At 49.9% G+C, this 11,490-nt stretch overlaps 1 protein-coding gene across 4 annotated transcripts; it reads right to left on the bottom strand.

Moving 5' to 3' along the window:
• Positions 1-205: 205 nt before the first annotated feature.
• LOC142910189 (uncharacterized) lies at positions 206-8,229 on the bottom strand. Of its 4 annotated transcripts, XM_076059868.1 has the most exons (8): positions 8,021-8,229; positions 5,687-5,827; positions 5,467-5,544; positions 4,341-4,433; positions 4,062-4,167; positions 3,161-3,327; positions 2,467-2,709; positions 206-963 (listed from the first exon to the last, which is right to left on the bottom strand). In XM_076059868.1, the coding sequence occupies exons 2-8, from the start codon at positions 5,775-5,777 to the stop codon at positions 803-805; spliced, it is 939 nt and encodes a 312-aa protein (XP_075915983.1). In that variant the 5' UTR covers positions 5,778-5,827; positions 8,021-8,229; the 3' UTR covers positions 206-802. The 4 variants fall into 4 exon arrangements, with proteins under 4 accessions (XP_075915983.1, XP_075915985.1, XP_075915986.1 ...); XM_076059870.1 differs by lacking the exon at positions 5,467-5,544 and having other exon boundaries at positions 8,021-8,228; XM_076059871.1 differs by lacking the exon at positions 5,687-5,827 and having other exon boundaries at positions 8,021-8,228.
• Positions 8,230-11,490: the final 3,261 nt, after the last annotated feature.

The raw sequence follows: 11,490 nt of genomic DNA, 5'->3' as shown, positions 1-11,490 counted from the left end.
CGCTGCGCTACGAACCCGGCGACCCGAGTTCGATTCCCGCTCACGGCCACCACCGGTGATGATTATTTCAACCGGTCCTGGGCCTCCCCTAGGTCGACTCAGCCTCAAACGTGTAAATGTTGTGGTGTGAACATCGGGAGACAAAGGCGGCCGGACGTGGTGAATCCAAGTCCCGGGCGAAGCCGGGTAGTTAAAGCTCGTGCTGTTATATTCACAATCAGATGTTTTTTATTTCGACTCGAGGAAAATCGGTGAAATCGGAAGCCAACGATAGGCCCCAGTTGTGGGCCCTTCTTAACCTGGTAACAAAATAATATTCTTAATCAGTGATGTCCTCACCTAAGCGTGTGAGACGAGACGGACGCACAAGACTCTAGTCTCCCTTTGCTGTACATCACTCACAGAGCACCACAGCGCCCCCCCCCCACCCACCAGATCCACAACAGCGTTCGCCCCGCAAGACTAAGGCAGCTTCTCCCTGCCTCAGCTGGACCATCAACAACGGCAACATTTGTGTCAACAACAGCAGCAACAGCTAACTTGGCGCCTTTATCATTACGTCTTCAGCACGGCAGCAGCAGCACGGAACAACTTCAGGGCATGACTCAGTCGCAACTCGCGTTTAAAATCGTCACGCAAGACGGCTCTCCGCGAGACGTCGCGGGCACACGGCGAGTTACTTTTTTCCCCGAATAAAACTCGGGACAACGTGAATGCGTGGAAACGAGAAACGATGTCGGAACGCAACGGGGCATCGCAAATCGTAAAGATTTTTGCGAGAGCGAGAAAGAAAAGCTTCCTTCTAGACGTCGCCGCCGCGCGCCAACGACGGCACCAGCGCGAGCAGAAGCGCCGTGGGCCAAGCGGCACCGGGGCAGCAAGACGCCTTGCTGGTGGCGGACGCCCGCCCCGCTGACGTCGTCACCACTGACGTCGTCGCCGCTGCTGATGACGCCATCGCCGCTGCAAAGGGGCAAGCGGAGAAACGAGACGTCAGTCGCCATCGCTACGATGAGAGCGATGTACGAGTACCGGGGGGGCCTCCTACAACCCTCCGCCTCCTCCTCCATTTCCACCACCACCAACAACACCAACACCACCAACACCACCAACACCAACACCACCACCAACATCACCACCAACACCACCACCAACATCACCACCAACACCACCAACATCACCACCAACACCACCAACACCACCACCAACATCACCACCAACATCACCACCAACACCACCACCAACACCACCAACACCCCACCACCACCAACACCACCACCAACACCACCAACACCAACACCACCAACACCAACACCACCAACACCACTAACACCACCACCGCCACCACCTCCTAGGGGATGGAAGATTTGTTGGAGGTTGTTGGTAGTTGAGACTGAAACCTCTTCCTCACTTGTTCACTCAGCCACTCACCCACCCACCCAATCACTCATTCAGAGAGACGATCCATCACACTACGTTTAAAACTATTTGGTAAATTAAAACGCCGACTGTCACATCATCGACGTCAGGTGCCCGATTGTAACTCCTCTGCGGTGAGCGGTGGACCACCACCACCACCACCACCGCCACCCGCGTGTCAACAACGCTCTTTGCCAAAACAGCAAACCCCTGCCCAGAGTTGCGATGCTGAGAATCGTTTTATTGTCAAAGCGTTATTTTATCTCCGTTTGACCGCAAATTGGTTGACTGCCCTCGATGTGTGCACCTCCATGAGTCCATGGGAGCCTTTAACATTTAAGTCTATGGGAGCCTTTAACATAGAAGTCTATGGGAGCCTTTAACATTGAAGTCTATGGGAGCCTTTAACATTGAAGTCTATGGGAGACTTTAACATTGAAGTCTATGGGAGCCTTTAACATTGAAGTCTATGGGAGCCTTTAACAGTGAAGTCTATGGGAGCCTTTAACATTGAAGTCTATGGGAGCCTTTAACATTGAAGTCTATGGGAGCCTTTAACATTGAAGTCTATGGAAGCCTTTAACATTGAAGTCTACGGGAGCCTTTAACATTGAAGTCTACGGGAGCCTTTAACATTGAAGTCTACGGGAGCCTTTAACATTGAAGTCTACGGGAGCCTTTAACATTGAAGTCTGTGGGAGCCTTTAACATTGAAGTCTGTGGGAGCCTTTAACATTGAAGTCTATGAGAGCCTGTAACATTGAAGTCTATGGGAGCCTTTAACATTGAAGTCTATGGGAGTCTTTAACATTGAAGTCTATGGGAGCCTTTAACATTGAAGTCTATGGGAGCCTTTAACATTGAATCCAAGCATGAATGGAGCAAGCACTTGGGAACCCGAGCAGCCAATGGAGATTCACGGGGTGGCCAGAAACCAAGTTTTTTTAAAACCCAGGACTTTCCGCGCCGCCGATCTCATTGGGCTGACCACGGCCATTTGCATCGTCAGGGTGGTCAGACGATCCAAGCCGCCGCCCTCCCGCGTACCTGGCGAGGTAGCTAACAGCTCGTCGTCGTCATCCTCGCCATCGTCAGCACCGCCGTCACGGCCGCTACCGGCGTTGGGGGCCGATGGCGAGGACGTAGAGGCCTCCTTGCCATCGTCCTGGCCCTCCTCCTCGTCCTCCTCCTTCTCGTCCTCCTCCTCGTCCTCCTCCTCGTCTCCCTCCTCGTCCTCCTCCTCGTCCTCCTCGTCCTCCTCCTCGTCCTCCTCCTCACCGCCCGGCGCCACTGTGGGGGTGGTTGTGGGGGTGATGGTGGTGGTAGTTAATGGTGGCGGTGGCGGGTGTAGCGGTCTACACCGCGCTACACCGCGCTACGAACCCTGCGAACCCGAGTTCGATTCCCGCTCACGGCCACCAACACGCGGTGACGATTATCTGAACCGGTCTTGGGCCTCCCCTAGGTCGACTCGGCCTCAAACGAGCACCCGGCGCGGTGTGTGGCGAACATCGCCAGCACCGGGGAGACAAAGGCGGTCGGGCGTGGCGCCGGCCACCCGCCCCCTCGTGCGCCGTGCCGGCCTTCACAGGCGCCGCTCGCTAACGGCGCTCGCCCCCGCGGCCTGTTGAGGCTACACGGCGGAGGATCTTCGTCTTCGACGGCGGCGGTTAATGGCTCGGCGCCGGATCGGAGAGGGATTCCGGCCGGCGGGTTTGTTGCCGGCGGCGACTTTGCTCACCTTCAACGGAGAGGTGCGCCCGCAGCTGGTCTGTGTTGAGGTTGTTGGTGGCGAAGCAGGTGTAAGTGTCCGTGTCCTCGCGCCGCAAGTCCAGGATGCGAAGGGTGCCGTTCTCGAAGATCTGGAAGCGCTCGCCCTCAACATTCAAGCTCCGGTAGTTCCTGAACCTGGCGGTGCGCGGGAAGGCGTGGGGGGCGTGGGGGGCGTGGGGGGCGTGAACCGTTGCGGTTTGACGGCGATGCCGTCGGGGGATTTGAGATCCGGGGTCGGCGGCTTCGGGAGACGCGGAGGCGAACGTCCCGCGGGACGTTGGAGCGGCGAGGTTCACGCGGCCCTCCGCCGCGTTGAGTGCCCCTCTCACTCTCTTGCTCTGAGCCACGTCCGCGTGGCGGCCATCGACAGTCACCCAACCCCACCCCCGCGCGCGCGAAATTATAAATGTTAGCCTATGGGAGCCTTTAACATTGAAGTCTATGGGAGTCTTTAACATTGAAGTCTATGGGAGTCTTTAACATTGAAGTCTATGGGAGTGTTCTATGTTGAACTTCTTTCGCTCCGTACGTGGCCAGCCATGCAAACCCGCTGGCGGCATTCACAAAACAGACTCAACCCCCGTACCTCTGATTAGCACGGTTGGCCACGTAGGGTGCGAAAGAAGTTCAGGGCACGTACAGCCCTCGCGACAGGGAGCGTCGAAGCGCGATGACGGTGTGCCGAATGAACGAGGAGCCTCTTCGTCGTCAGGGCTGTCGTTTGCGACATGGCCGGGTAGCTTCTGAAAAACAGCTGCACGGCTCGGTGGGCATCAGGCGGTGAAATAAACAAAAAGAGTCTCCAGCGAGCGGAGAGCGAGAGGAGAGGCGGAGAGGGACGGACGCTCAGGCGCAGCGTTCGGTCTCACCACAGGATGGTGGCGGGCGGCCACACCGAGCACTCCATGTACACCGCCTCTCCCTCTCTCGCCCTGTACATCCTGTCTGGCTCCGTCAGCATCGACGGGGGGCTGGCTGTGTGAGGCGGTGGTGGGGGGGGCAGAGACAGCGAGCGGGCAGAGGTCGCTCCCGAGGGTGGGGGGGGGGGTCGCTCCGGGCCGAGCAAGTACTTGCAGTGCTGCACCTTAACAAACTGCGTACTCAACTGGGCCCTGTACGTGTGTGTGTGTGATGTCGCAACCGTGCACCTTTCCGTCGTGTGTCCGGAGGTTGCTGCTTTGCTGCATACACCTGATGTGAGCTTCTTTGGTACCGTACGTGGCCAGAGATGATAACCGCAGCTGCGGGCGAAAATACAGCAGAGTGTTAGTAGGGTCTCTGTGTGAGTAGTGTGTGGGTCTCTGTGTGAGTAGTGTGTGTCTCTGTGTGAGTAGTGTGTGGGTCTCTCTGTGTGAGTAGTCTGTGGGTCTCTCTGTGAGTAGTGTGTGGGTCTCTCTGTGAGTAGTCTGTGGGTCTCTATGTGAGTAGTGTGTGGGTCTCTGTGTGAGTAGTGTGTGGGTCTCTCTGTGTGAGTAGTGTGTGGGTCTCTGTGTGAGTAGTGTGTGGGTCTCTGTGTGAGTAGTGTGTGGGTCTCTCTGTGTGAGTAGTGTGTGGGTCTCTCTGTGAGTAGTGTCTGGGTCTCTATGTGAGTAGTGTGTGGGTCTCTGTGTGAGTAGTGTGTGGGTCTCTGTGTGAGTAGTGTCTGGGTCTCTATGTGAGTAGTGTGTGGGTCTCTGTGTGAGTAGTGTGTGGGTCTCTCTGTGTGAGTAGTGTGTGGGTCTCTCTGTGAGTAGTGTCTGGGTCTCTATGTGAACAGTGTGTGGGTCTCTGTGTGAGTAGTGTATGGGTCTCTGTGTGAGTAGTGTGTGGGTCTCTCTGTGTGAGCAGTGTGTGGGTCTCTGTGTGAGTAGTGTGTGGGTCTCTGTGTGAGTAGTCTGTGGATCTCTGTGTGAGTAGTGTATTGGGTCTCTGTGTGAGTAGTGTGTGGGTCTCTCTGTGTGAGTAGTGTGTGGGTCTCTGTGTGAGTAGTGTGTGGGTCTCTGTGTGTGAGTAGTGTGTGGGTCTCTGAGTGAGTAGTGTGTGAGTCTCTGTGTGAGTAGTCTGTGTGTCTCTGTGTGAGTAGTCTGTGTGTCTCTGTGTGTGGGACCCAGACACTACTCACTCAGAGACCCACACACTACTCACACAGAGACCCACAGACTACTCACTCAGAGACCCACACACTACTCACAGAGAGACCCACATACTACTCACACAGAGACCCACACACTACTCACACAGATACCCACACACTACTCACACAGAGACCCACACACTACTCAAACAGATACCCACAAGTGTTTCGAGTACTCGGCCCCGCTTGAACGTCGAAGTGCTTCGTTGAAGCTATCATTTGCAAGAGCCGGGGTGCTTCTGAAAAAAAAAGAGCCACGAAGCTCAGTGGGCATTGCCTGGTGAAGTCAAAAGAGTCGAGTTTAGTCGATGGCCTTTAGTGGGAGTAGCGTTGAGAGGGGGCATCGTCTCAAGTGGGGTAGCGGCACTGTTTGCTACTCACGGTCAAGGGGCAGGGCGAAGGGGTTGTGACGGTCGCCCAGCACAACGACCAGCAAGGCCACTAAACGGGTGGTGGTGTGGAAAGTCTCCATGGTGGGGGGGGGGGTGACAGATGGTCGGCCTGGCGGCTTCCTTCACTTGGCTAGGAGGGGTGAAGGGGAGGGAGTAGGAGGAGCAGTGGGAATGATATTTATTTAGACTGCAAGAGGAGGAATCCAAAGCGCTATGAAGCTCTTTTTTCACAGATGTCCAGCTGTGGCGCTGGGTCAGAAACATGACAACAAACACAAAACAAAAACACGGCGTGAGTGCAGAGTTACAGGAAGAGTAAAACAAATCACTTTAAAAAAATATATATACTAATAAAACTAACCAATGTTTAATCTTGCCACGCGAAGCACACCACCGTGCTACATAGCTCTTTTTAAGAAGAGACATTGGCCCATAAACGGTGGGCTGATATCAAGTGGACATTTAGGGCAAAATACTCTAAACGCGTGGCGTTTCTGAATGTGGAGGGGAAAAAACCGGAGGACTCTGGGAGAGAAATCCACGCGGCCGCGGGGCGCGAGAAACGTCAACTCCAAAGATAGAGCAGGGAATGTCAGGGTCGGTATCAAACCCCACGACCTCCTGTACACCAGGTGACAACCATGCCGGGTTAAAGACCTCCTCCTTCACAATGGGACAATTGGAGTCATGCCTAAGGCTCCCTCACTGATGGACACGTTCCTCCTGTGTTGAGCAAAATGTTTAGGTTCTCATCGTTTCGCAGAGGCTGCATTTTTTGCCACCGCAGAAAACGAACGTTGGGGGAAACGCCTCCTCGCATCGGACTCTTTGTTTTTTTTGCTAAAGTCACGTAGGTAAAAAAAAATCTATAAAATAAATAAATGAAAAAAACAACTCAATTAAAATCACGACGTTTCGGAGGCAGCAGCACAAGCTTCCGTCTTGAGGTGGAAACCGTCACGGCAAAATTGCTGCATCAGGTGAAGAGAACTCTAAGACACCCGAGATTGTATACAGGTTAAGGGGGGGGGGAGATAAGAAGGGCCGTGGGGGGGGGCTAAGTTAAGCCGCCTTCTGTTATGCTGCAGGGGGTTGGGGGGGACGGAGAGATGGCCGTGTGCAGGTTGAAGAGCGTTACACACATGAACCAGAGGCAGGGGGCAGTAGTTAAGCTGACAAACTGGTTGCCTTGCAGAGCATACTGCTGTAAACTATAAGGCTGCTAAAGTTTAACTTGGGTTTAACTTTATTTTTTTTACCTCTGCGGCTTTACCGAAAAAAATCCAAAGAGTATGAATCCTTGCACATCACGAAAGCTTCAAATCTAGCGCCTCACATCGTGTTAGTTTGGCACCGATGTTCGTGCTGATGTTTTAAACTAGATCAATAAAACAACATTGATTACAGCCCCAGCTCAGGTTTTTTTTCCCATCAATGAAACACCCCCTGAAGTGAGAGCACCTTCCAGGATATAAACCAACACTGCCGCACGTCTGTCCAAGAGCTGTGTAATAAAAACAATTGAGTTGAAAAAAATGTCAAGCTGACAGGGAAAGGGGCTCCTGGCAACTGTGACCGCCAGCCAGGTCGATGTATTGGTAATGAGAATGTGCAATTTGTTTTATCCTTGGAAACACGGACTATGAATAAAACGAGATATTCTTAACTCTTTCGGTAAAGTCACATTGAAGGGAAACAATAAAATATATAAAACAATAAAAATTCTCACGACGTTTCGACCATAACACAAACGGTCGTCATCAGGTTGAAACGTCATGAGAATTTTTATTGTTTTATATATATTTTATTGTTTCCCTTCAACGTGACTTTACCGAAAGAGCTAAGAATATGAATTACCGCAGTTACGAAAGCTTCAAATCAAAATTTAAAACGAGATACTCGCAGAGTTTATGCTTCTGAATGTGCACTTGTTCAAGCGATTCACTCGGGTCTAAGAGGCAGACGCACGGTAAATTATTGGGCGCACTTTGTAAGCTCCTAAGGTAGACAAAGCGAGCTTGAACACGACGCGCTCGAGTGAAGTCTTTGAGCGACGCATCACCACATTGACACGCGTGCATCGCAAACAATTCAAGTTTAAAACACGCAGCAAAGATTCGTTACAAAAGCCTAGCGGCAGCCTTCAGGCATCCTTTGGAAGCTTGCTAACCCACAACATAACCTAGAGACCATCTTCCAGGTCTCTATGGAGACCATCGCATGACAGCGGCATCTGTAGCCGGCCAAAGTGCCGCCTCGGCCGGCTGGGCAATCTAGCCGAGACCGGTGACACTCCCGGAATAGGCCTCAACACGGCACTCACCAGCGCAACGCTGCGTAGGTGTCTGGGGGGGGGTCTTGAGCTATATCCTCCTTCGTGGTGAGGTTACAAACAAAGCAATGTCCTCGTGTGGTCGTGGTGGAGGAGGAGATTCGACGTTCCGTGCCTCGAATCACGGGCAGGCGACTCGGCGGGGCTGTTATCACGTGAGGCCTTAGCAGGGCGCTTTTATAAATCGTAGTGCGGATAGGCGAACACGCAGTGCGAGCGAGGCTCAGATTCTGTAGAATTGATAAACACTGCCCATAGACTCATCACTGCCCATAGACTCAACACTGCCCATAGACTCAGCACTGCCCATATACTCAACACTGCCCATAGACTCAACACTGCACCATAGACTCAACACTGCACCATAATAGACTCAGCACTGCCCATAGACTCAACACTGCCCGTAGACTCAACACTGCCCGTAGACTCAACATTGCCCATATACTCAACACTGCACCATAGACTCAACACTGCCCGTAGACTCAACTCTGCCCATAGACTCAACACTGTCCATAGACTCAACACTGCCCATAGACTCAACACTGCCCCATAGACTCACCACTGTGATCTCTACATTTGGGTCAAACTTAACATCTCTTAATGTTCGACGGCTTGTGCACCAGATCTTATTTATTCACGATGTACTTACAAAAAATTCCGCAGACTACCTACTGGATTTCCTCTCTGTTTCAAAGAACAAATTTGACCTCAGGTCTTCGCTCATTTACCAGCTTCACATTCCCTATTGCCGTACAAAAACTGGAGGAAGGGCCTTTGCTATTCATGACCCCAGGGTCTGGAATGCTATTGCCAATAAACTGCAACTTGAATCACTACCTATGAGATCTTCACTCAAAACTGCTCTAGAGGAGTTGTACACCCCTAGCTGCCACTGCTATTCAGTGGCCTAAAATATGGCTCTAGATTTTGGTGTTATAATTTATTCATGTAGTTTATTGTAAAAAATTCGGTCACACTCCCTATGATCACTGTTACATTGCATTTATGGCTTTTATTTTGGTGATTTCGAAAAGTTTTTTTGGTTTAGGCCATGTTAATGTTTATTGTAGTACGGAGTTAGACTGATGGCCTTAATCTTAGTTATCTACATAATGACACCTTGCCGATATTAACTATGTTAACCTATTTGTATTTTTTTTATTTTTAAATTATATCTTAAAGCTATTTTATATTCGATATTTATTAAATTTTATATACTTTAGCCCCTTGGTATAATACTTTTAACCCTTATTATTATAGTAAGACTTGTTTAAAACTTATTTAAGATTTTAGATTCCTATATGTTGAATGTATGCACCATCCTGCCAAAGTAAATTCCGTGTCGGTGTGAACTTTCATGGCGAATAAAACCCTTTCTGATTCTGATTCTATTGTGGTTGTTGTTATTTGACTTGCATCCCACTGGGGTTTTTGCACACAGAGTTGGTGTACGGTGCTATTTCAGGAATATTTTGATATTTTTTTCCTGTATTTTCTGTTTGCACAGTCACATAATCATTTTAAGATGTTTTCTTGTTCATGTTTTTTGTTTGTTGCGGTTGCACCCGATTCAAGAGCCGAATGGCTCACAGGGCTATACCAAACAAATGAACAAATGAACTAAAATGAACTAATATCGAAAGGCACATTAACATAATTTATTCATACTCTAATTTATTTATTTACGGAGAAGCTCATTGTAGGAGGGGCGTGTCCCGTTCCCCGGAAGTGACGTCATGTCACCTGCTGCAGGAAGCTATCGCTTCCTGCACTGAAATCCGAGGTGAGAAATTCTCATTGCGATTGTGGTTGTTGTGGTGGTGGTTATGGTGGTTGTTGTTGTTTACCAAGGTAGAGCCTCGCTCTCTCTCGTAGGGATGTCAACTGAGTAGCAGCGAGCATTGGAATCGATGTCCAGGTTGGAACTTTACAACGCGGGGCCTAGCCACGCGGGGCCTTGCCTCCTGCCCTCGCCTGATGGCATTCACTTTAATTATCTCGCTTAAGTTTAATTTGTCTTCACCCGGCTCGCCACTTTGTAACTTTGTTTTATTGTAAATATTCACGCAGTTTTTATTTTTTTCACCAGGCCAAGCCCGCTTGAGCTGCTATACCGCTCTTGTTATCAGAAGCGACCTGCCCACAACAACACAAGGTGAGGCTTTGTCAACGTGTGTGAATGTTTTGACTTAAAACTTTGGTGACTGCAGGAATTAATATTCTTGGTTCTTTCGGTAAAGTCACGTAGATATAAAATAAAATTAAAATAACAGCTAATAAAATGAAAAAATAATTGTAAATAAAGAAAAAAAAACTCACGTTTTGATCGCAACACAAGTGGTCTTTATTTAATGTAATTATATTATCTGTTATTGTTATTTTCTATCTACGTAACTTTACTGAAAGAAACAAGAATACGTGTGTCAATGTCTATCGGTCAAAGACGCTAAACGGAGTGACGCGCAAACTCCAAATATACAGCAGGTGTCAGGGTCGGGATCGAACCCACGACTTCCTGTATACCAGGTGAGGTCGTTAACATCTCACCACGGAGAGAGACACGCAAACTCCAGTTAGCCTCGGCTGTGTTCGTTGAACCTCAATGAATTACTTGGTGGAGTGAGGAAGCATTCATGCCAAGCAGATGAAAGGTGGCCAGGCATGATTCTAGACATGCCACCGCCTGTTTACCCAGTGACAGTGTACAGTTTGTGTTTGCAGTAACGTCTATTAACTCTGTTGAACACGGACGTCATAGCACAACAATAGTTTACTTTTGTTTTCCTCTGGAACTCTTTATAAGAATGGAAACTGGAGGTGAACACAGCACACACATTCAGCTGAAGTCGGAACTGTTCATCCCAGCATTTAAGGACATCTGAGCCTGGATTCACACCTCTAAGTTGCGATTGAACATTAATTTATGCATAGCACAAATGGTATTGTTTTCAACACCCTTTGCTATGTCAGCTGAATTTAGCTCCCATAAATATTCCTTTTGTAGCCAGACAGCCGAAATTGTGTGCTCGGAGTTTTGGGTGAACATTCATTTTGAAGATACGAGGGCTTCCAGGCACGTTTATGACCATTTGCCCTCTCATTGTGTGCCATAACAGCCCTGTGATGAATTTGGGAAACTTTTTCACTGCATCATGAATATATGAATAAGTATAGACGTGTAAGTCACATGTGACTATATATGCATTCATCTGTGCCTCGATACTGACGTGTAGATGGTGTGGATATTATTTTTTTCTGTCTGCAGCTGACGCTTCCTCTGACGCTTCCTCCGCAGAATTGGTCTGATGGAGCAAATGCACTCAGCGCAGCTCGGTATGACAAGTCAACAATGCGACCAGCGTGCATACAGCACGGATCGGACTGGAAATTTGACACGGCACCAGAGAACTCGCACAGGAGAGAAACCCTTCAAGTGCACTGTGTGTGGGAAGGCGTTTTCA

This window comes from Petromyzon marinus, unplaced genomic scaffold (genome assembly GCF_048934315.1).
Source record: "Petromyzon marinus isolate PM22_M1 ecotype Great Lakes invasive population unplaced genomic scaffold, UKy_Petmar_22M1.pri1.0 PM_G_Scaffold_14, whole genome shotgun sequence".
Taxonomy (NCBI): domain Eukaryota; kingdom Metazoa; phylum Chordata; class Hyperoartia; order Petromyzontiformes; family Petromyzontidae; genus Petromyzon; species Petromyzon marinus.
Note: the sequence above shows the minus strand (reverse complement) of the source record. Positions and strands in the feature narration are given on the sequence as shown.